At 56.8% G+C, this 21,706-nt stretch overlaps 1 protein-coding gene and 22 non-coding genes across 23 annotated transcripts in view; 13 read left to right on the top strand and 10 right to left on the bottom strand.

The window, feature by feature from the left end:
• Positions 1–5,457, top strand: part of MCM3AP (minichromosome maintenance complex component 3 associated protein) — a 28,575-nt gene extending 23,118 nt beyond the window's left edge. Inside the window, exons 26-28 of the mRNA XM_064452227.1 lie at positions 2,379–2,585; positions 3,261–3,411; positions 3,864–5,457. Of these exons, the coding sequence (XP_064308297.1) occupies positions 2,379–2,585; positions 3,261–3,411; positions 3,864–4,022 (517 nt within the window). The 3' untranslated portion in view covers positions 4,023–5,457. The remainder of the gene's footprint in view (positions 1–2,378; positions 2,586–3,260; positions 3,412–3,863) is intronic.
• A 224-nt stretch (positions 5,458–5,681) lies between these two features.
• TRNAS-GCU (transfer RNA serine (anticodon GCU)) lies at positions 5,682–5,763 on the bottom strand. Its single transcript has one exon. It is a non-coding gene; the product is annotated as a tRNA-Ser (tRNA).
• A 101-nt stretch (positions 5,764–5,864) lies between these two features.
• TRNAM-CAU (transfer RNA methionine (anticodon CAU)) lies at positions 5,865–5,937 on the top strand. The gene has a single exon. It is a non-coding gene; the product is annotated as a tRNA-Met (tRNA).
• Positions 5,938–6,141: 204 nt separating this feature from the next.
• Positions 6,142–6,214, bottom strand: TRNAM-CAU (transfer RNA methionine (anticodon CAU)). Its single transcript has one exon. It is a non-coding gene; the product is annotated as a tRNA-Met (tRNA).
• A 106-nt stretch (positions 6,215–6,320) lies between these two features.
• On the top strand, positions 6,321–6,402 carry TRNAS-GCU (transfer RNA serine (anticodon GCU)). Its single transcript has one exon. It is a non-coding gene; the product is annotated as a tRNA-Ser (tRNA).
• Positions 6,403–10,206: 3,804 nt separating this feature from the next.
• On the bottom strand, positions 10,207–10,280 carry TRNAT-AGU (transfer RNA threonine (anticodon AGU)). Its single transcript has one exon. It is a non-coding gene; the product is annotated as a tRNA-Thr (tRNA).
• A 616-nt stretch (positions 10,281–10,896) lies between these two features.
• TRNAS-CGA (transfer RNA serine (anticodon CGA)) lies at positions 10,897–10,978 on the top strand. The gene has a single exon. It is a non-coding gene; the product is annotated as a tRNA-Ser (tRNA).
• A 979-nt stretch (positions 10,979–11,957) lies between these two features.
• TRNAP-CGG (transfer RNA proline (anticodon CGG)) lies at positions 11,958–12,029 on the top strand. The gene has a single exon. It is a non-coding gene; the product is annotated as a tRNA-Pro (tRNA).
• A 384-nt stretch (positions 12,030–12,413) lies between these two features.
• Positions 12,414–12,485, top strand: TRNAA-UGC (transfer RNA alanine (anticodon UGC)). Its single transcript has one exon. It is a non-coding gene; the product is annotated as a tRNA-Ala (tRNA).
• Positions 12,486–12,764: 279 nt separating this feature from the next.
• On the top strand, positions 12,765–12,846 carry TRNAS-UGA (transfer RNA serine (anticodon UGA)). The gene has a single exon. It is a non-coding gene; the product is annotated as a tRNA-Ser (tRNA).
• Positions 12,847–13,389: 543 nt separating this feature from the next.
• Positions 13,390–13,461, bottom strand: TRNAA-CGC (transfer RNA alanine (anticodon CGC)). Its single transcript has one exon. It is a non-coding gene; the product is annotated as a tRNA-Ala (tRNA).
• Positions 13,462–14,085: 624 nt separating this feature from the next.
• TRNAA-UGC (transfer RNA alanine (anticodon UGC)) lies at positions 14,086–14,157 on the top strand. The gene has a single exon. It is a non-coding gene; the product is annotated as a tRNA-Ala (tRNA).
• Positions 14,158–15,414: 1,257 nt separating this feature from the next.
• TRNAS-CGA (transfer RNA serine (anticodon CGA)) lies at positions 15,415–15,496 on the bottom strand. The gene has a single exon. It is a non-coding gene; the product is annotated as a tRNA-Ser (tRNA).
• A 294-nt stretch (positions 15,497–15,790) lies between these two features.
• TRNAP-AGG (transfer RNA proline (anticodon AGG)) lies at positions 15,791–15,862 on the top strand. The gene has a single exon. It is a non-coding gene; the product is annotated as a tRNA-Pro (tRNA).
• A 277-nt stretch (positions 15,863–16,139) lies between these two features.
• On the bottom strand, positions 16,140–16,211 carry TRNAA-UGC (transfer RNA alanine (anticodon UGC)). Its single transcript has one exon. It is a non-coding gene; the product is annotated as a tRNA-Ala (tRNA).
• A 423-nt stretch (positions 16,212–16,634) lies between these two features.
• TRNAP-AGG (transfer RNA proline (anticodon AGG)) lies at positions 16,635–16,706 on the bottom strand. Its single transcript has one exon. It is a non-coding gene; the product is annotated as a tRNA-Pro (tRNA).
• Positions 16,707–17,627: 921 nt separating this feature from the next.
• On the top strand, positions 17,628–17,699 carry TRNAP-AGG (transfer RNA proline (anticodon AGG)). Its single transcript has one exon. It is a non-coding gene; the product is annotated as a tRNA-Pro (tRNA).
• A 617-nt stretch (positions 17,700–18,316) lies between these two features.
• On the top strand, positions 18,317–18,388 carry TRNAP-UGG (transfer RNA proline (anticodon UGG)). The gene has a single exon. It is a non-coding gene; the product is annotated as a tRNA-Pro (tRNA).
• A 384-nt stretch (positions 18,389–18,772) lies between these two features.
• Positions 18,773–18,844, top strand: TRNAA-UGC (transfer RNA alanine (anticodon UGC)). Its single transcript has one exon. It is a non-coding gene; the product is annotated as a tRNA-Ala (tRNA).
• Positions 18,845–19,485: 641 nt separating this feature from the next.
• Positions 19,486–19,557, top strand: TRNAP-AGG (transfer RNA proline (anticodon AGG)). The gene has a single exon. It is a non-coding gene; the product is annotated as a tRNA-Pro (tRNA).
• Positions 19,558–20,024: 467 nt separating this feature from the next.
• Positions 20,025–20,096, bottom strand: TRNAA-CGC (transfer RNA alanine (anticodon CGC)). The gene has a single exon. It is a non-coding gene; the product is annotated as a tRNA-Ala (tRNA).
• Positions 20,097–20,634: 538 nt separating this feature from the next.
• Positions 20,635–20,706, bottom strand: TRNAA-UGC (transfer RNA alanine (anticodon UGC)). The gene has a single exon. It is a non-coding gene; the product is annotated as a tRNA-Ala (tRNA).
• Positions 20,707–20,865: 159 nt separating this feature from the next.
• On the bottom strand, positions 20,866–20,937 carry TRNAP-CGG (transfer RNA proline (anticodon CGG)). The gene has a single exon. It is a non-coding gene; the product is annotated as a tRNA-Pro (tRNA).
• Between the last annotated feature and the right edge of the window lie 769 nt (positions 20,938–21,706).

Below are 21,706 nucleotides of genomic sequence, written 5' to 3'. Positions count from 1 at the left end.
AAGAAATGGATTGCTGGGCGGGGGGGGCACTTCAAGTGTTACAAATGGAGAAATTAACTTCTGCCAAAGAAAACACTGCTGACGCTTTGGAATTAGACGTGTGCTCTAGGTACGCAAAGCACGGAGGAGAAACAGTGTCAGGCTGAGGAGGTGCATAGGAATAAATCATGAGCATGCCCTCTACTTAATTGTGTCCCCTCCCTTACATTCACCTTCAGTTGCAGTCTGGACCTGGACAGATGAATTTCAAGTGTTGCAAATGCAGATTTGTGGATATGGCCAACTACATCAAATTGTCACAAATACAACCTTGTGTATCCTGCCAACTACACCAAATTGTCGGGAATATGATTTGTTACACAGCTTTAGTTAGCAATTTAAGATTTATTAATATTTTTGAGATAGATCACAGTATTGGGTTGTATAATGCTTAACAGCATCAGCCAATTTAAAACAGCAATTTGATGGAATTTTTTACTGTCAACATAGCAACTTAGTTAAAGATTTGAGAATAGCAAGGTTCACTCTATTACTTAGATGAAGTGCACAAATTAAAATTGAGGTATACTTGAGTTAGAATGATTCAGAGGGATTGTGGATGCAGGGGATAAGGAGGACCCTCCCATTGAGTCACAAGGTTCAGAACAGACCCCCTTGCTTTCTAAACTTCTTTCAGAGAGAAGTCTAGGTGCAGCTAGGTCCGATCTTAGTCGCAGACTAGATCAACGGTTTATGTGAATAGGGATAATAACGTATAGTCAAATTGCACATGCACACACCCCACCACCACCCCCAGGGTTAACCTGTGAATAAAATTTCCCTTTTCGTGAGTTTCATAAATTACTCAGTTTTATTTAATGGCATTTGTCAGTGCACAGCCGGCAAACCTCACGAAATCAGGCCTTTGAGTCCTTGCGAAATCATCAGCAGACAATCCTTCAATCCTCGTGAAATCTACCCTGAGGCATCCGGGGGGGGATACAGTGTCACACGGCCTGCTGCGGTCCCAGAGAGCTCAGAGGTTCTCCTTGGATCGCTGTTTATAGGATTGAGATGATTGGCTTTGGTCAATATTTTACATTTTGTCCACAATTCTGGTACACAAGTCAGGCAGCAGATGGCCCAGGGGTAGACAGAGATTGCCTGACACCCAAGTCATTCTACTAAGATAACGCAACAGGGCTCGTTCTGGGATCCCAGAGTGGCCCAGGGGGCTGCACCATCACAGCAAGTTAGATAATTTGCAGATTTACTTTTTGGTAATTACATATTAATTTTGCAGCATTTTGAGTTCAGAAGGAGGCTTCAACCCCAACTTCTGGGAATACAGCAGGAAAGTCCTGCTGCTAAAAGAAAATGCTAGAGGTTGAGGGGGGCGGGTGCCTTAGAGCTGTGTGGCGTTAATATACTTGAGATCTCAAGAGTCCAGCTCACTTCCTAGCCTTGTTCAGAGTGAAGCCAGTCTCTCTTCCCTCTTGGAAGCTTTGCTGCTGCTCTGCTGCGTAGCAGATGGTGGGTAGATGCCTTTCTCTGGGGTGAATCCCAGTCCACTCTCAGTTCCTCTCAAATCCCACGCCCAGGTGGTGGTGGGGGTATGCAGAAAAGCGGGTTTGCTTGCCCAGGGTGCAAAATGCCAAACTATTCACAGAGTGGAGGTATTTCATTCGAGTCATTTTTATTCAAAGATTGGTGCTAGGTGGTAACCCACAAAGTCAGCACCCCACACCAAGAAACTACAAGGTATTTATACAGTTGAATGTGTCAATCAGCTAATATTCACATGCCTCAGCTAATAATTAGTTAATTTTCTTTCTTGCTTCGATGTAATGATACAGCTTACTTCTAATTTACCATGCCTGCTCATAGATTAAAGGACTTACTAGAGAAGGGGCAGTTCCTGGCCTATGGGCCTGATTTTTAGTATTATAATGAAGATAGTTCTCCTACTGGGCGCTTTTAGTTCTTATCTACAACCCAATTAGTTGTTCTCCTTGACTACACACTTTATTGCCCCGTTCTCAGCACCTTCTAAGGCAGGATGCTTGCATTGACCAGTCTCTCAGCTCTCCTCAAGCATATAGTCGTAAAACAAGTGCTTCCCTATCTCTGTTTCTGTCTCTGGCCCTCAACTTCTGTTTTGCCAGGCTTGCGTTGTTCATTGTTATGTCTTTAGCGGACAGTTCCAAAATTTCCATTTTCTTAGGGATATCAGTGTTATGCTGGACCCTGGTACAAGGGTATCATGTCTCCAAATGATCAGTTTTTACTCCCTGCTATTGCCAGACTTCAAGCCAGTAAGGCAAAATCATCACACTCATACCAATTTCTGTGCTTTTGTTTGGTTTTTTGTTTGGTGTTTTTCTTCCCTCCCCACTCAGGTCAAGGGTAAAATCTCCCAACTCTTTTAAGAAACCCTACAGCATCTCTGTGATGCCACATCAATGTGGTTCTGGCACGAACATGCTGTCAGATCAAGAAAAAAGCATTCCCAGTGCAGATGAAGTCACAGACACAGCCTCAGCCCAGGAGCTTCTGCCAGAACGTTTGTTGGCACAGTTGCAACTGGAGAAAATAGAAAGCAGGAGGTAAGTTCCCAGAGCAGCATCCTTTCCTCACAGCAATGGCCCAGGGTTGTAAATAATTTCTAACTTTGTATGTAATGGGAAGCTGAAGTCCAACTGTGCTGGGAAACAGCCTAGGCTATTTCCAGTTTCTTTTCATTTCATTGAACACATCAGTGCAGTGCAGTTGCTTGCTAGCTCCTACTTGCATCACAGAGACAGTCCAGAATGGTAGAAATGTTTGGAGCTTTGAGGAACAATTGGAAGCTTCTAACTGGTGGTCATTTGAGCCACCAAAACTAAAGCAGTACAGTGTGTACAGTAGTCTTGTGTGTCCTGCAGTATCACAAATGTCTGTAAAGTCCACTTTGGGATATCAGTTTGGGGCCTGTAGCAATGCAGATTACAAAGCTGAAGAACTAAGGCTTTTGAGGTTGGCCCAAGGGTTTCTTGTCTTTGTTTCTTTCCTCATCTGTTGGGTGTCTTCAGTCAGTGTGGCTCCTTCATGTTACCTCAGCCACCTGTGATGGATTTTCATCGTAGCACTGGGGTGTGTCAGACCACGTTGGAAATAACTGTGAACATCAGATGCTTTTTGCAGATGCTTCTGAACCCAAAACTCATGGGTTAACTGGTTAACCCACTGATCACAAGAACAAAGCCAGGCTGCACTCTGGTGCTCTTCATCTTTCTGTCCAGGTTTGAAGAACAGTTGCAACAATGTCTAGCTGAGGACATCGAGCCCCTTGGTGCTTTCATAGGTCTTCCTCTCTACCTCCCCCAGTCTCTGGTCTCCACCCCAGCTGTTGACTGTCCATTGATGAAGAGTCCCGCATCATCCACTCAAGAGGTAAGAAGGGGTACTGAGAATTAACTAGCTCTGAGGAGTGCAGGTACCAAATCTGCTGTTGGTACAAAACCTGGGTATGCAGTGTTGGGTAGACTTGGGAAATAGAACTGAAAAACTATGTCCTGGAAAAAACTTCTTTTCAGGGAGGGGGGGAATGCTTTCTGCAGAGCTGGAATAAGAGTTCTTCACAGGTGTTAATGCTTGCTGCTGCTGGCAGTCATAGTATCCTTTGCAGTGCTGTACTTTAACTGGGGGAATTGCTGTTGTGGGTCAGCTTCCCCCAGTTAAAGGAAGGCTGAGGACAGAAACAGCAGAGCTTGCTATTTTTGTCTTACTCCTTGGGTGGGGGGTGCTGACCTCCATGGCTGTTCTCAAAAGCGGGGAAGTTCCTCATTGGTACTGGGTAATCCTTCTTTCTCATTCTCAGTCTTGTCTCTTTTCTTTCTTCCCAGGCTGGGAGGCGAGAGGGATGCGAGCTTTCGGTGGAGGAGCTGAGCCCCACACTGTCAGACAGACTGAAACACTTGCAACGGCTCCTCAGAGCGAACACGGAAGGTGAAGTTGCCTCCAAGCTCCACCTCTCTGCTCTGGTGGACATGGTGGATATTTGAGCAGGGCTATGTGTGTAGGCCAAGAGACTTGGTAAAGAAATCCAGGGTTGGGTGATCAAACAGATAAGCTCCTGGGGCATGTTCCAGAAAAATCAGGTGTCCTCGTGGGAGAAGAATGCAGAGCAGACATGGGGCATGTGCCCTTCTTGTGTGGCTGCCTTGCATGGAGATGGCGTGTCATGGCTCACTATGTCCCTTTTGCTCACTGCTGAGCTGTGGCTGGTCTGGGCCTCCTTTTCTGCTTCACAGATGTAGAGACAGGACTTTCCAAGAAAAGGATGTGACTTAAATTTGACACTTTGGTGATTTATTTTTTTAAATTTTCTTTCTACCAACTCTCATTGTGGGTAAACATCACCAGGAGAAAACTATAAGGTAGTAGGGGCCCATGGGAACATCACAGCAATTGCTCTCCATAGTCAGTCTGCAAGGTGTTGTTCCAGCTCTGCATGTGCTTGCTTCATGCAGAAGCTACCTTGCAGCAGCACTGTGGTTTGAAGTTGCTGTTTTGCTGCCCAGGAATGCCAATACTGTCATTCTTGAGTCAGTGCAATACTTGGCCGTATTTTGTACTTAACAATGCCCAGTGAAATCCAGAAGGACTTTTTGTGCTGCTGGTCCCAAGTTTTATTTTATTGAATATTTACTGCATTAAAACCAGATGAGTTGCTTATTCTACAGATTAATTGTCATGCTGGAAAGCAGGATCCTTTCTTCAGTAAACAGCCATGGAGAAGTAATTTTTTTGGAAGAGCAGATTACCTGCATTCTCCAGTATATAAAAAGCTGTGGCTTTGGAAGTTGAAGACTTCTGGTTTTAGTTTAATATTGATTCCCAATAAATAGTAGGAAGATGTACTTCGTGTCTGCAGTTCTCATGTACAAGTAATCTTTTTTTTTTTTCTTTATTTACAATATCAACAGGTTTTTCTCAGAAACTTCTGCCTGGTGAAATAAATATTACTGCAACTTCTGGGGTAAATGCTGCTTATCTTGCCTACCAGAGCCTAGTTCTCTGACTTGCTTCTAATTTAATTTGAAATTTTCAGTAGTCTAAAACTGTCAGCTACCTTCCAGAAAAGTAATTTTGTAGTTGGGTGTGGTTTTTTTATTTTTAAATACCATTTGTATTATTTCTCTTAAACCTAGAATAGAAACAGTTGGTTAATATGGAGTTGAAATAAGAAATTTAAACTAAAGAAATTATGCCCTGAGGCTGTTCATACTACTTGTGTTGGGCTGAGCCGTGCTAACCTTGGCTGGCTGCATGCAAAGCGAAGCCTGCGTCCTGCTCTCTGGTGCGCTTTACCACAGTGCTGCCCTCAATGTTTCCAGTTTACCTTGGATTTCAGCTGTAAAAATGCAAAAGGGTTGGGTGGTTCATACGGTCTGATGTAAACGTGTTTTGTACCAAATAAATTAGTAGTGGGTTAAAGTGTGGTGTTGCCTCATCCCTGTGCAGAAGCTACTTGAACAGGATGCTATCAACCTGTGCTGCTTTTTTTCTTTTACTCCTGGGGTGGTTTAGTGTAAAATACCTACAGATAGTCCCGGTGTGCACTAGAAGCTGGTTTCACTCCCCGGCAGCCCCCCCTCCCCCCCCCGAGCCTTCTCGCCCCGGGTACTCGTGCCTTCGCAGCGGGGTGCAGCAAAAAACCCCGACGAGGGTGGGATTCGAACCCACGAGTGCAGAGCACAATGGATTAGCAGTCCATCGCCTTCACCACTCGGCCACCTCGTCCTGCCCCGCGCCACGGGCCGCCCCGCCCCGCCGTGGGGCCGCCCCGCCCCGCCGTGGGGCCGCCCCGCCGTGAGGCGGGCCCCGGCACGGCCCGACGCCGCGCCCTCTTAGCGCAGCCGGCAGCGCGTCAGTCTCATAATCTGAAGGTCCTCAGTTCGAGCCTCAGAGAGGGCACCGCTTTTGCCGCTCCGCCTGGCTAGGGCGGGGGAGCATCGGCCGGCTTTTTTGCGGGGCCGCTTTGCTGCGGCAGGGAGGGCCGCGGAGGCGGGCGGGGCTGGGCCCACCACAGAGCCCTACACTCCGCCGCGGCGCTCAGCGGAGCAGCAAAATGGCGGCCAGTCCTTCCCCGCCCGCCGCCCGGCCACGTGGCAAAAGCGGTGCCCTCTCTGAGGCTCGAACTCAGGACCTTCAGATTATGAGACTGACGCGCTGCCGGCTGCGCTAAGAGGGCGCGGCGTCGGGCTGTATCGGCGCCGGATCCTCACGGGCGGCGGGGCAGCCCCACGGCGGGGTGGGGCTGCCCGCGGTGGGGCGGGGCTGCCCGTAGCGCGGGGCAGGACGAGGTGGCCGAGTGGTGAAGGCGATGGACTGCTAATCCATTGTGCTCTGCACGCGTGGGTTCGAATCCCACCCTCGTCGGGGTTTTTGCTGCAGCCTGTTGTGGGGGAATAGGGACAGCCCGGGCCGGCGTGTCCTGCGGCCGGGGTCTGCTCGAGGTCCCGCCTGGCATACAAGGACCCTGGGCTTGGCTCTCAGCCGTGCCTGAGACCCAGGGGGAATCTAGTAGCGAGTGTCTGGGCCACCACTGGGCAGCTGCACCCTCCCAGGGGGAAAAGGTCAGTGGTCTCCTTTTGAGTTTGGAAAGGGGATGGCAGCAGGACACCAAGGAACCGGGAGCAGAAGAAATTGAAGAATCGTCTAAAAGGTCAGCCAGGTCCTGGCATGGAGGTGGCTGGAAGTCTCTTATCCAAGACTCATAGTAAAAATAAACCTCTCAGAAATCCTTAAAAGCTACTACTGCAGAAAGGGGCTGTTAAGCAAGAAGACAATAATCCTCTGAAAGAGGAGGGGTGCAACCGGAGGGCAAACTAGGACAAATGACGCATGAAGCCATGATGAAACGGATACCTTGGGGAGTGAGGGCAGAGAAGATGGGAAGGTATTTCCATAAGAGGTGTTGGTGACTGTGCCTGTGCATTTTAACAGCAAAAAAAAGAAAGAAAGAACAAAAGACAGTGCAAATCCCATTTTGCCTGTCATGGGAGCCCAGCAGGGCAGAGGAAGGAGCCCTGGCCCCATGCCACCCCACATCCCAGTTGTCACCAGGATGCCCCATGGCTCCAGGTGAGCTACCCAGAGAGAGAGACCCAAACGAAGAGAATCATAGAATCATAAAGGTTGGAAAAGACCTCTAAGATCATCAAGTCCAACCATCAACCCAACACCACCGTGCCTCCTAAACCATGTCCCACAGTGCCATGTCTACACATTTTTTAACACCTCCAGGGATGGCGACTCCACCACCTCTCTGGGCAGCCCTGTTCCAATGCCTGGCCACTCTTGCAGTAAAGGCATTTTTCCTAATATCCAATCTAAACCTCCCCTGACACAACTTGAGGCCATTTCCTCTTGTCCTGTCACTAGTGACTTGGGACAAGAGACCAACACCCACCTCACTACAGCCTCCTTTCAGGTAGTTGTAGAGAGCAATAAGGTCTCCCCTCAGCCTCCTCCAGACTAAACAACCCCAGCTCCCGCAGCCGCTCCTCATCAGACTTGTTCTCCAGACCCTTCACCTGCTTTGTTGCCCTTCTCTGGAAACATTCCAGCACATCAATGTCCCTCTTGTACAGAGGGGCCAAAACCGAACACAGTGTTTGAGGTGTGGCCTCACCAGTGCCAAGTACAGGGGCACGATCACTTCCCTGCTCCTGCCTGGCCACACCATTCCTGATACAAGCCAGGATGCTGTTGGCTGCCTTGGCCACCTGGGCACACTGCTGGCTCATGTTCAGCCAGCTGTCAACCAGCACCCCACCAGGTCCTTCTCCACTGGACAGCTCTCCAGCCACTCCTCCCCAAGCCTGTAGCATTGCATGGGGTTGTTGTGACCAAAGTGCAGGACCCGGCACTTGGCCTTGTCAAACCTCATCCAGTTGGCCTCAACCCATTGATCCAGCCTGTCCAGGTCCCTCCGCAGTGCCTTCCTGCCCTCGAGCAGATAGACACTCCTGCCCAATTTGGTGTCATCTGCAAACTTACTGATGGGACACATGATATTAAACAAGACTGGCTCCAACACTGAGCCCTGGGGAACCCCGCTCGTGACTGGTCACCAACTGGATTTAGCTCCGTTCACCACAACTCTCTGGGCTTGGCCATCCAGCCAGTTTTTTACCCAGCAGAGAATGCACCTGTCTAAGCCATGAGCCTCCAGCTTCTCTAGGAGGATGCTGTGGCAGAGGGTGTCAAAGGCTTTACTAAGTCCAGGTAGACAACATCCACAGCCTTTCCTTCATCCACTAGGCGGGACACCTGGTCACAGAAGGAGATCAGGTTGGTCAGGCAGGACCTGCCTTTCATGAAGCCATGCTGACTGGGCCTGATCCCCTGGTTGTCCTGCACATGCCTGGTGAGCTCACTCAGTATGAACTGCTCCATAACCTTCCCTGGTACTGAGGTCAGGCTGACAGTCCTGTAGCTCCCCAGATCCTCCTTCCAGGCCTTCTGTAGATGGGTGTCACATCAGCAAGCGTCTAGTCATGTGGAATGTCCCCTGTTAACCAGGACTGCTGATAAATGGAGAGTAGCTTGGTGAGCTCCTCCGCCAGCTCCCTCAGTACTCTCAGCTGATCCACACTGGTAGATCAGCTCCCTGCACGCCCAGCCAGTGTGGGGATTAGCCCTCTCCTGTGGCTAATCCGCCCTGGGAAGGTAACTGAGATGCTGCCAGGTCCCTCCTACTAGCCCTTTTAGGTATAAGAGTCCTGTGGGCTGGCTGCAGGCAGGGCAGCCATGCTGGGGGGACAGGTCTGGCTGCTCCTCATGGGGCTTGCAGGCACAGCAGGGCAGGGGCAGGAGTGGGACCTGGACCTGGGTAGGGGGGATAGCTTGGTCATCGCTGTGTCCAAGAGGGGACACTGGGCCTGGCCAGAGATGTGCCCCAAGGGCTCCTACACCAGTGGTGTCAGCTCCAAGATGCAGCCTCTGCGCTGGTGCCCATGGCCAGTCTGGGGACCCTGCTCCTGTGGGGAGTTAACCTCCCACCTCCATTTTCTTGCAGGTAGAGGAGTGCCCATTGCAGGGGCAGGGGGTGATGGAGGGTGACATGGCTCTCAATGGGATTCGACTGCACTGCTCCCACAGCAGGGTCCTCAGTGACAGCTACACAGCCAAGTCCCAGAGCAGCAGGTGAACCGCCAGCCCTCTTGTCCTCTCCCCATGGCTGCAGAGCCTTCTCCACGGATACCCTCAGCTTCAAAGGGCTTGAATGCTCTCCTCCTGCACCCCCTGGCCTTGACACCAACTGTCTTCTCTCCCTCTGTCTAGCTGGGGCTGCTGGTTGGAGGCCTGCTGATGCCCCCACTGAGGGCACCTGGTGGGCTTCATGCTGTGGGTCCAAGTGGCCCAGCAAAGGTTCCTGAGTGGTGAAGTGGCCGCCACCAGCGCCTGCTTCACCTGCTCAGATGGGTACGCCCTGTTGGGGCTGGGGTCTGCTTGGGGCCACTGGGATAGCTGGAGGCCCCAGTGCCCCAGGGCTGTGTGTGGCATCGGGATGCAGCAGGAACCTGCTTGGGGGCTGAAGATGGATGGCATGGCTCTGAATGATTTGCATCTCTTCTGCTGCCCGTAATGAGCGCTGGGAACCCACTGCAGGGCACCCTATCCCGTGGCCCAGCTCCACAGCACAGCCTGTGCTTCGGGTTCCCTCTCCCAGGACCCCACATCCACCAGCAGATGCCTTAGCCCTGATACACTCAGGGGGCACCTTTCCCTCGTCCCCCATCATTGCACAAGTGCTGCTGCCAGTCCCCCAACACCTACCCCACTTCCCAGAGATGCTCCCAAGTCCTTTCTGCCCCCACCCAGACTTCCACATACTCCCCAGCATCTCCAGGACTGTCCCTGTCCTACCATGAAATGAGCTTTCAGTAAAAGCATGCACCCAGACTGCACCAGGACAGCTTTGTCACTGGGAGGGGGCAAAACCAAGGCAGAGAAGCAGGGAGCTGCTGCACACCCTGCCAGGACACGGGGTCACATCCCCCACCAAAGTGGGTAACCAAGAAGTAGCAGCCGGACCCAGCTCAAAGGGTGAAAGGATGGGAGGATGCAGGTACTTGTGGAAATCCCAATGGGGCAGAAGGGAGTGGGGCCACTGGGGACCCCCAACTTGAGGCAGAGACCCCAGCAGTGGCAGGGAGGAAAAACAGCCCCAGGCCCAGGCACCACTGGGAGTCGAACCCAGGATCTCCTGTTTACTAGACAGGCGCTTTAACCAGCTGAGCCATGGCGCCCACCTGCCCCACAGCTATGGGGTGCCCCACAGCCATGGGGTGTGCCACAGCTTCTGCCCCCACCCTACTACCAGCCTGATGGCAGGGTCACCCTGCAGGACCAATGGGCTCAGGCACAGGGTTGGGACCCTGGGGATGGGGGACAGTCCTGTGTGCCACGCTAAGCTCAAAGCCCTGGCAACTGCAGGGTGTCCCTGAGGGATAAAAGTTGATGGCCAGGTCGCAACTGAGCTCTGCACCAGCCAGATGGGAGTGGGGCGGTGGGTGGCCAAAAGGAAGGCTCGTCCAAGAGTTGAACCCGGGACCTCTCGCACCCTAAGCGAGAATCATACCCCTAGACCAACTAGCCAGGGTGCACAGCTGCCCGGGTACCCCCACCCTGTGCCAGATGCCAGGGTGCTGGGCAGGTACTGCTGCCCTGGCCCCTGGGGCCACAGGTGCTGGTATTTGGGGACGGGCTCTGCCACCATCCCTTGGGGAGCTGAGCAGGGCTGAGCGTGTGTGTGTGTATGCCCCAGAGACTTTCCCACTTCCCAGAAAAAGAGGGTAACCCAGTGGGACCGGGGAGTGCCCAGGATGGGGGGGCAGCTGTCCCCCCCGGCTCCTAAGGGCTGGGGCTGTGATGGCCGAGGGGTGAAGGCGTTGGACTCGAAATCCAATAGGGTTTCCCTGCGTAGGTTCGAATCCTGCTCACAGCGAGAGCTTTTACCTGCCAGTATGAGAGCTGGCTGGGGGAGTGAGGGCAGGAGGGGTTGGCGTCCAGGGCAGCCCCAGCCCTGCACCTCACCTCCTCCCTGGGAAGCAGCCCTGGGACCAGGGAATCTGCAAGCCCCTGCAGCCCCAGGAGAGTGAGGCATAGGGCAGGGAGCTGTGGGTCACTTTCCCTGGGGATAGGTGAAATCCTCCCCTCTGAGGAGGGACCACCCAGAGAGGCTGGGGACCCACAGTTGTGGGATTGTCAGAAGATGCACCAGTGAGCTGTGGGCCAGCTGAGACCCCCACCGAACCCGGGGTCAAAGGGAGCCCAAAGCAGGCTTCAGGTGTGAGAGGACCTGGGCCCAACTCCCATAGGAGTGCTCCCTTTGGGCAAAGCTTTTGTCTGAGGAGTAGAGAGCTCATTTAGGGTCAGCTGTTGGCTTTCATCCCCTTGTTCCACTGACAGTCACTGCAGCTTTGGGCTGGGCAGGGCAAGTGGGGCAGCGCCCCCTCTCAGGGGCCCTGGCATGGGGTGTGGGCACCCACTGCTGTGCCCCTAGGCCTGGGCCAGCCACGCCCGTAGGCAGCCTCAGGGCTTTTGTGTAGGGCTCTTCCAGTCCCACAGCCAGCAGGGAAGGGGGTTCTGGGGAGGCAAAATTGCATGGAGACACTGGGGGTTGAAGCCAGGGCCTCTTACATGCAAAGCAAGTGCTCTCCCACTGAGCTATATCCACTGTGCATGGCAGAGCTGTGCCTGGGGGTCTTGCTGAACCCTGTGGTCCAGCTGCCCCCACAGCCACTGGGGCCAGGGCAGTTCTATGCTGTGGCCACCTCCAAATGCCAGCCCCACATCCTGGGCACAGTAAGATGGACTTTCCTGCTCCAAGCTCTGCCAGGCACAAAACATGGCATCAGCCACCCTCACCAACCTCCCAAATTGTGGGGTGCAGATCCTGGGGGCGCATTGCAGTGCAGCACCCTGGCTCGTTGGTCTAGGGGTATGATTCTCGCTTCGGGTGCGAGAGGTCCCGGGTTCAACTCCCGGACGAGCCCTCCTTTTGGGACAACCCACCTTCCTCGGCCGGCGTGTGGGACCCTGGTATAACCAGGGTGCGACAAGGGCAGGGGTGCAGGCGCAGTGGGTGGGCTTGGTGCCCCATGCTGCTGGGCACATCTCCGTGGGCAGGCTGGATTCCCAAGAGCTGGCATCGAGGTGCTGCAGGGCGCGTGGACAGGGAGGCAGATGGGGAAAGGGCAGCTGGAGGCCGCGCTGGGCACCACAGGGCAGAGCAGGTGCTGCCAGCAGCGCATGTCGTGAGGGTCTGTTTTTAGCGTCAGGGTCCTGGGGGCAGAGCAGGGTGAGCGGTGGGCGTTTTGGCAGGGGTGGGTGGTGAGGGGACTTACCCAGGCCGCCCTGCCCCACTGTGGCTGTGTAGAGGGGATGTAGCTCAGCGGGAGAGCGCTTGCTTTGCATGTAAGAGGCCCTGGGTTCAACCCCCAGCATCTCCACCTACTTTTTCACCACAAAACCCATTGTCTCCCTGCCCACTGCTGGAGGATGTGTCCCTTTGGTGCCTGCCTGGTGGCAGAGCTCTGTTGTACCTGTTTTTTTTCCTGGTCATCAGTAAATACTCCCAGATGTTCCCCTTTCCCAACCCTGTCAGATGTGTCTACTGGGGCTGCAAAGGGGTATTGGGCCTGTGCAGATGGCCCCACACCAGGCTGGAGGCATTTTCCTTCCCAGAGGCAGACCCCAGGGCAAAGCTGGGGTGTTGCAGCCCCTCAGGGGCTGTGATGGCCGAGGGGTGAAGGCGTTGGACTTGAAATCCAATAGGGTTTCCCTGCGCAGGTTCGAATCCTGCTCACAGCGAGAGTTTTTACCCATCTCTGGGTGGGGCAGGAGCAACCCTATTCTGTGGGAACCTGTGGCTGGAGAGCACTGTGGAGTGAGAGAGAAGGCAGGGTTGGCCTGTTGGGATCCTTGGTTCAACTCCTGGAGAAGCCCTCCTTTTGGCCACGCACCGCTGGGCGCAGCCCCCGGAATGGGGCACGAACGGGGCGACATTGCCCACCACGGGGGGGCGGGCGGCCTCCCCAGGTCGGTCATGTCCGTCCCCTCCGCTGGGACGGTGCCACCACTGCCGGGGGTGCGGTGCTGCCCGCTGCCCTGTGGGCAGAGACACGGCTCAGCCACAGCCAGGGCTCCTCCCCTCGTGGCTGGGGAAGGGTCTGCCGGGGCAGTGGGGGATGGCAGAGCAGGGCCCTGCTGCCACCATGTTTACTGTGGGCAGATCTGCCTGGGGGCCACGGTGCAGGCATGGGGAATCTCCTTTGGACATGCCATCCAGAGTTAGAATTTGAGTTTATCACTACTATTCCATGGAGAAGGTGGGTTTGAGGAAGCAAAAAAAGCTGGAGATGCTGGGGATTGAACCCAGGACCTCTTACATGCGAAGCAAGTGCTCTCCCACTGAGCTACATCCCCCTGTCTAGTGTGATCTCTGCATCAGGGGTCCTGCTGCCTGCCCTGGACCACTTGGCCCCATGGCTTTTGGAGCTAGGGCAGTTACAGCCCATGGCCAAGCCCAGGTGCCAGCCCCGCAGCCAGAGCAGAACAAGGGGGACCCCCTCACTGGAAACATCCATCAGGGCCATAAAGATGTCCCTCTGGTCCCATCGCATCCCAACATATTCTGTGAGTACTGGAGCCCAAGAAGGGGGATCCTGTCCCTTTGTAGCACCTTGGCTTGTCAGTCTAGGGGTATGATTCTTGCCTAGGGTGTGAAAGGTCCTGGGTTCAACTCCTGCCCCAGCCCTCCTTTTGGCCATCCACCTTCCTCAGCTGGTGTGCATGGCCCCAACCAATAGCGGGGCCAGGGGCAGGGTGGCGGGAGGTCACTGGTGCGTGGTGCAGGGGTGATAGACAAGAGTGTTTGGTGTGGGCACATCCCCACAGCCAGGATGGAGCCCCTTAGAATCGGCAATGGGAATGGTTGAGGACAGCCCATGATGGCCTGGTTTTGGTGTTCTTGGGGCAGAGTACAGTGAGCAGAGGGCAGGGGTGAGGGGTGAGGGGACTTGTGCAGGTCCTGACAAATGCCTGTGCAGAGGGGATGTAGCTGAGTCGGAAAGCACTTGCTCTGCATGTAAGAGGCCCTGGGTTCAACCCCCAGCATCTCCATGCACTTTTGCCTCCCCAGACCCTCCTCCCTGACAGCTGCAGGGCTTCCAGAGCCCACAGGCCCCACAGAAAAGCCCTGAGGTTGCCTGGGGGTACAGCTGGGTTGAGGATGCTTCCTGGCACCTGCAGTCTATAAGGAAATGCCCACAGCCCTTTCCCTGCCTATATGCCATGCAGTGTGGGGTCACTTTCTCTCCCTTTCCCAGGGACTTGGGATGAATGTTGGTGTTGGCAGGAGCTGCCAAGCAGGCAAGGCTGCCCATCCCCCCGTGCCAGGCAGCGTCACCATGTCCATGCCCAGTCACTGCAGGTGCTGCTTCGAGCAGTGGGTGTCCAAAAGGAGGGCTCATCCAGAGTTGAACACAGGATATCTTGCACACAAAGCGAGAATCATACCCCTAGACCAACAAGCCAGGGTATGCAGATGCCACCCTGCGCAGATCCTGTCCCCCCTCTGCTCCAGCACTCCACAGTCCAGTGCAGGTGTGGGGCAGCTGCCCCAGGGGCTGTCCTCTCCTGCCACTCTGCTCTCTGGCCATCACCTCCCCCACCTCCCCCGGGGATGAGGCACAGGGTGATGTGGGGGAGCCCACTCAGCATCTCAGCAAAATAGTCCACAAATCCCAATCCCACTCCCCTCAACAGCTGCTAACTCACCTGCCTTGGGTCTGCAGAAGCTGGAAAACTATAAGGGAGCCTGTGCCCCTCCTTCCCTAGGGACATCACAGCCAATGCCTGGAGCATTACTGGAAGATCAGCCAGGGAGCAGGAAGAGGGCTGGAGCTGCCCTGGCTACTGGCGACCTCCCACCCAGCTCCTCCAAGGGTTTCCCTGCCGTTTCCTGTCCCACTGCAGAGCAAAAGCCTCCCAGCACCCAACCCTGTTGCCTCTTCCCAGAGCCAGGGTTTCTCATTAACTGCATCGATCAGCAACGAGGAGTCAGAAAGGGTCTTAGATAAACAGTGTGGTACTGTCCCTTCTGTGCCTGGAGCAGCTCAGGGCACAAGGGCGCTGCCTGTTTGCCAGGGGCCCATGCTTGCCAGGGTCAGCCTTCAACACTAATTAACCTCCAGCACAAATTAATTGCTAGGAGAAGGTGATATAACACAAAGAAAAGCAGGATGCTGTGGCTACTGGATAGGACAGCCTGCTCCTGCCCAGGGCACAGAAACAGGACGACTGGCGCTACATGATGGTGGGGGACAGCTGCTTCCCAGGACCCCCAGCATGGGCACAGGGGCAGTAGGTAAAAGCTCTCGCTGTGAGCAGGATTCGAACCTACGCAGGGAAACCCTATTGGATTTCGAGTCCAACGCCTTCACCCCTCGGCCATCACAGCCCCAGCCCTTGGTAGCCGGGGGGGACAGCTGCCCCACATCCTGGGCACACACACACGCCCCCCCCAGTCCCCCAGGTTGCCCTCTTTTCCTGGGAAGTGGGAAAGTGTCTGGGGCGGCCGGTGCATCCCCACACACACGCTCAGCCCTGCCCAGCCCCCCACGGGATGGGATGGTGGCAGGGCCCGTCCCCAGAAAGAGGTGCTCGGTGTTCCAGGGCCCAGGGGCAGCCACTGCCCTCCCCAGCACCCCGGCGTCGGGCACAGGGTGGGGGTGCGCGGGCAGCTGCGCACCCCGGCTCGTTGGTCTAGGGGTATGATTCTCGCTTAGGGTGCGAGAGGTCCCGGGTTCAACTCCCGGACGAGCCCTCCTTTTGGCCACCCACCGCCCTGCTCCCACCTGGCTGCTCCCCCAGGCACCGATGTTTGCCCCAAGAGACACCCTGGGCCCTGTGGGGAAGGGGCACAAGGTGCCCCCACAACCTGCAGCACTTGGCAGGGATGGAAAGGGCACGGGGGCCTTTCCCCACAGGCTGCAGGCACTGGGAAGCAGCCCGCAGGCAGCCCCAGGTCTTTTCTGTGGGTTTCGCGGTCTCTGCCAGCCCCGCAGCTGGCAGGGTGGTGGGACTGTGGAGGCAAAAGTAGGTGGAGATGCTGGGGGTTGAACCCAGGGCCTCTTACATGCAAAGCAAGCGCTCTCCCGCTGAGCTACATCCCCCTGCACCAGCCTCTCCCCTGGCTTTCTCATCACGCCCAGAAAATCCCCGTCGCTGCTTCATTCCCCAGCTGGCCGGACCTGCTGGCCGTGGGGTTTGGGGCTTTACAGACCGGGGACACGGTTATCTGGACACAGCCCCAACGCAGAGCTGCCCACCGTAAACACGGTGGCAGCAGGGCTGCCGTCCCCCACTGCCCCGACAGACCCTTCCCCAGCCACGAGGGGAGGAGCCCTGGCCGTCGCTGACCCGTGTCTCTGCCCACGGGGCAGCGGGCAGCACCGCACCCCCGGCAGTGGTGGCACCGTCCCAGCGGAGGGGACGTGGCCGACCTGGGGAGGCCGCCCGTCCCCCCGCGCCGGGCAATGTCGCCCCGTTCGTGCCCCATTCCGGGGGCTGCGCCCAGCGGTGGGTGGCCAAAAGGAGGGCTCGTCCGGGAGTTGAACCCGGGACCTCTCGCACCCTAAGCGAGAATCATACCCCTAGACCAACGAGCCGGGGTGCGCAGCTGCCCGCGCACCCCCACCCTGTGCCCGACGCCGGGGTGCTGGGGAGGGCAGTGGCTGCCCCTGGGCCCTGGAACACCGAGCACCTCTTTCTGGGGACGGGCCCTGCCACCATCCCATCCCGTGGGGGGCTGGGCAGGGCTGAGCGTGTGTGTGGGGATGCACCGGCCGCCCCAGAAACTTTCCCACTTCCCAGGAGCATTGGGCGCCCGTGCGAGACGGAGACAGATGTTGGGCGGCCAGGATGGGGAGCCAGGGTGCACAGGGAGCCCAACAATGCCCCTTCCAGGGGTTGTACTGGCCTGGGAGCAGGAGAGGCACAGGCCACCCCCAAGGTGTTACAGCTTATGCAGCCCCAAAGAGGTGGGGAAGTGACATTTTGCCAGGATGCTGAGTGGGCTCCCCCACATCACCCTGTGCCTCCTGCCCCGTGGAGCTGGGGGAGGTGATGGCTGGAGAGCAGAGGGGAGGGAGAGGGCAGCACCCTGGGCCAGCTGCCCCCCACCTGCACTGGGCACGCGTTGGCCCGTGAAATGCCCACGGCCGTGGGGCTGTGGGGGACAGGATCTGTGCCAGAGATTCCCCCTCTTCCCAGAAAAAACGGGGCAGCAAGGATGGGCTGGGACAGCAGGAGCCAGGGGTGCACAGGGACCCCCGCAGTGCCCCTTCCAGGGGCTGTGACGGCCCTGGACAAGATGGGCACAGTGGTGTTTTGCCAGGACGCTGAGTGGGCTCCCCCACATCACCCTGTGCCTCATTGCCGGGGAAGCTGGGGGAGGTGATGGCCAGAGAGCAGAGTGGCGGGAGAGGGCAGCCCCCTGGGGCACGCGTTGGCCCCACACCTGCGCTCGGCTGTGCAGGGCTGGGGGCAGTGTGGGACAGGATCTGTGCAGGGTGGCACCTGCGCACCCTGGCTCGTTGGTCTAGGGGTATGATTCTCGCTTAGGGTGCGAGAGGTCCCGGGTTCAACTCCCGGATGAGCCCTCCTTTTGGCCACGCACCGCCGGGCACAGGCCGGCACTGCTGCCGTGGCGCCCACAGCAGCTCGGCAGCCCGCCCTGGGACAGCCACAGGCAGCCCCTGACACAGGGGCTGTGTCCAGAAAACCATGCCCCTGCTCTGCCCCAGAGCCCCCCGCCCTCTCCCAGCCCCATCGGCAGCCTGGGGCACCCGAGGGACGCCCAGTGCCTGCAAAGCACCAGACCCCTCGGTCAGCAGCTCCGGCCAGCTGGGGAAGGAAGCAGCAACAGGGATTTTCTGGGAGCAACGAGAAGGCCAGGTCAGAGGGGGACATGGGCTTTGGGGCATGGCCCACGGAGGAAGAAGGGCAGGAGGTGATGCTGCAAAGCGCCGGCCATTTCAACCACTGACTGCAAGGGCCAGGGAGGTGGTTTTGAGGAGAAAAAACCCCAGAGATGGTGGGGATTGGAGATGCTGGGCACTAATGCCACACGGTCACCTCCAGATGGTGTCTCCATGGACCGGCCACAGCAAGAGGAACCTCCTTGTTCCCAGAGTGCGCCAAGGGACACACGCAGCCTCAGCTGGCTCCCCAAATCCCCAAAATGCGGGGGGAACAGAGGGCTGGGGTGCAGCACCCTGGCTCGTTGGTCTAGGGGTATGATTCTCGCTTTGGGTGTGAGAGGTCCCGGGTTCAACTCCCGGACGAGCCCTCCTTTTGGGACAACCCACCTTCCTCGGCCGGCGTGTGGGACCCTGGTATAACCAGGGTGCGACAAGGGCAGGGGTGCAGGCGCAGTGGGTGGGCTTGGTGCCCCATGCTGCTGGGCACATCTCCGTGGGCAGGCTGGATTCCCAAGAGCTGGCATCGAGGTGCTGCAGGGCGCGTGGACAGGGAGGCAGATGGGGAAAGGGCAGCTGGAGGCCGCGCTGGGCACCACAGGGCAGAGCAGGTGCTGCCAGCAGCGCATGTCGTGAGGGTCTGTTTTTAGCGTCAGGGTCCTGGGGGCAGAGCAGGGTGAGCGGTGGGCGTTTTGGCAGGGGTGGGTGGTGAGGGGACTTACCCAGGCTGCCCTGCCCCACCGTGGCTGTGTAGAGGGGATGTAGCTCAGCGGGAGAGCGCTTGCTTTGCATGTAAGAGGCCCTGGGTTCAACCCCCAGCATCTCCACCTACTTTTGCCTCCCAAAAACACCTGACTGGGGCAGTGGGTGTCCAAAAGGAGGGCACTACCCCTACCTACTGGCTGCTGGCAACCAAGGCTGGCCTGTTACTGATTCCTGTACCTGCATTCTGTGGAAGAATGGCTATGACTCTTTCACTCCCCTGTCTGAATGGCAGGAGCTGCTGAGCTGGAGGGCTGCCTCCCTCCACTGTGCTGGGCAGTTTCACCCATGTATGCTATGTATCCACAGGGCCTGTGACTGGCAGTGAGTTTCCAAGAGGAGGGCTCATCCAGGAGATGAGTGAGGACAACTCACACCCTAAGCAAGAATCATAGCCCTAGACCAAGGGACTAGGGTGTGCCACAGGGACCTGGCACAGATTCTGTTCCCCACAGTCCCACGGCCATGGGCATTTCAGAGGCCAGCCGGTGCCCAGTGTTCCTGGGAAGTGGGAAAGTTTCTGGGGCGGCCGGTGCATCCCCACACACATGCTCAGCCCTGCCCTGCTCCCCAAGGGATGGGATGGTGGCAGGGCCCGTCCCCAGAAAGAGGTGCTTGGTGTTCCAGGGCCCAGGGGCAGCCACTGCCCTCCCCAGCACCCCGGCGTCGGGCACAGGGTGGGGGTGCGCGGGCAGCTGCGCACCCCGGCTCGTTGGTCTAGGGGTATGATTCTCGCTTAGGGTGCGAGAGGTCCCGGGTTCAACTCCCGGACGAGCCCTCCTTTTGGGTACCTTTTTCCTGGCAGAGGCCCTTCAGTAACAGGGCACAGATGGGGTAACATTGCAAGGCACGGGGGGATGGGCAACCTTCCCATGTCGGCACCGCCACTGCAGGGAGCTAGTTGCTGCATGCTGCCTAGTGGGCAGAGACACGGCTCAGCCATGGCCACGGATCATTCCCTTGTGGGTGGGGAAGGGTCTGTCAGGGCAGTGGGGGACAGCAGAGTGGGGCCCTTCTGCCACCATGTTTAAGGTGGGCAGCTCTGCTTGGGGCAGAAGCAGATAGCTTGGGAAGAAAACAGCCACCAGCAGTTCCTGAGAGCAAAGAGGAGGAACCCTTGTGCAAGAGTAGGATCAACTTTGAGGGATGTCCCATGCAGCAAGAAAGGGGATGTTTCCTGCTAAGCACCGGCCATTTCCTTTCCTCCTCCCTCACAGTCCTGCTGAGTTTTCAGGGAGGAAAAGCTGGAGATGCTGGGGGTTGAACCCAGGGCCTCTTACATGCGAAGCAAGCGCTCTCCCACTGAGCTACATCCCCCTGCCTGTGGGATTCCTAGTCAGGGCACACTGTCTGTGACACCACAGGGGCAGCTCTCTGGGCAGATACCATTGATGGCACCATCCAAGCTTGCTAAAACCAGGTTGATTGAAAGAGAAACCCTATGGACACACCATGGGGTACCCTTTTGTAGACAGCTGAGGGATGGCAGGGCTGAGCCTCCTCCACTGTGTCTGCAGAGAGGAGCAGGGATGTAGTCCTCAAAGGAGGGATTGTCCCAAAAGAAGGAGTTGTCGCGGGACCTCTTTCACCCTAAGCAAGAATCATACCCCTAGACAAAGCAGCCAGGGTGCTGCACACCTTTTGCACCTCCAACTACTCTGCCCCCCATATTTTAGGGTTAGGGGTGCAGCTGAGCCTGTGGTTTTCCCCCAGCATACCCACAGCCTGCAGGTGCTGGGAAACGTCCCCAGACCAACCGTGCCCACAGGCATCCCCAGGGCTATCCTAGGGAGACCTAGGGGCTCTGCCAGCCAAGCAGCCAGTGAGGAGGAGGCTGTGGGAAAGCAAAAGTAGCTGGAGATGCTAGGGTTTGAACCCAGGGCCTGTTACATGCAAAGCAAGTGCTCTCCCACTGAGCTACATCCCCTCCACACCAGTGCTCCCTTGCTCCTGGCTCTTGGGGTCCATCTTGCCTGTGGGGATATGCCCAGCCAGGACATGGCACTGACCCCACTCTGCCAGGCACTGCTGCCCTGGTCATGTCACAGCCCCATGGACGACCAGGGGAGGTGGATGCCCAAAAGAAGGGCTCGTCCGGGAGTTGAACCCGGGACCTCTCGCACCCGAAGCGAGAATCATACCCCTAGACCAACGAGCCAGGGACAGAGGTAGACTCCCTGCCCACGGCCACTGTGCTCCATCCACCCATGGCCATGGGCATAGGGGAATGGTTCCTGAGTGCCCCCATCTTTCATCACCACACCTCAGAAACCCATTTCACGTGGTCCCAGGGCTAACAATACCCCACTCCTCTGTGCCAGAATTTCTTGTGTGGCTTTGGGACAAAGGACTGGAGCTGCAAGTGAAGGTTACTGGGAAATACACCTGTCTATTCCCTTTTTCCAGCCCCCAGGAGCTGCCAACCATGGAGGTCAGCAGGGTGCTGGGGCTGGGGCTCCCACGGGTGCTGTGAGGAGCACGACTTGGAGGACAGCTCTGGGACTGACCAGGGGAATTTTTTCTGGATGCAGTCCCCAAGGGTAGGACTGCCTCTAGCTGTGCCAGGGTGGGAAGTCAAGCTGCTGTGGGAGCCCCAGCTGGTGGAGACCCCCGTCCATGCAGGACAGCCACAGGGGAAACAGGGCAAAAAGCTGATTTTCAGACAACCTACCCGCAGCAAGCCTCCCATGCTAATTATGTCACATTGCAGGATGTGCTAGAGCAAGGGTTCCCTCCCTGGGGTACATCCAAACACTGTGAGCTGGCCTGGGGGAACCAGGAGGAAGGATCAGACACAGGCAGTGCAGGCAAGCCTTGCTCCTCTCCCCTGCCCTGCAGATCACAGAGGAGTGGGGAGGAACAGGCAGGAGGAGCACTGCACCCCCATGATTTCCAGGTCACATGACCCATCATGGCTGCCGGGGTTC

The sequence above is a fragment of the Phalacrocorax carbo genome, chromosome 5, assembly GCF_963921805.1.
Source record: "Phalacrocorax carbo chromosome 5, bPhaCar2.1, whole genome shotgun sequence".
In the NCBI taxonomy this organism is placed as follows: domain Eukaryota; kingdom Metazoa; phylum Chordata; class Aves; order Suliformes; family Phalacrocoracidae; genus Phalacrocorax; species Phalacrocorax carbo.
This window is presented reverse-complemented; position numbering and strand designations above follow the sequence as displayed.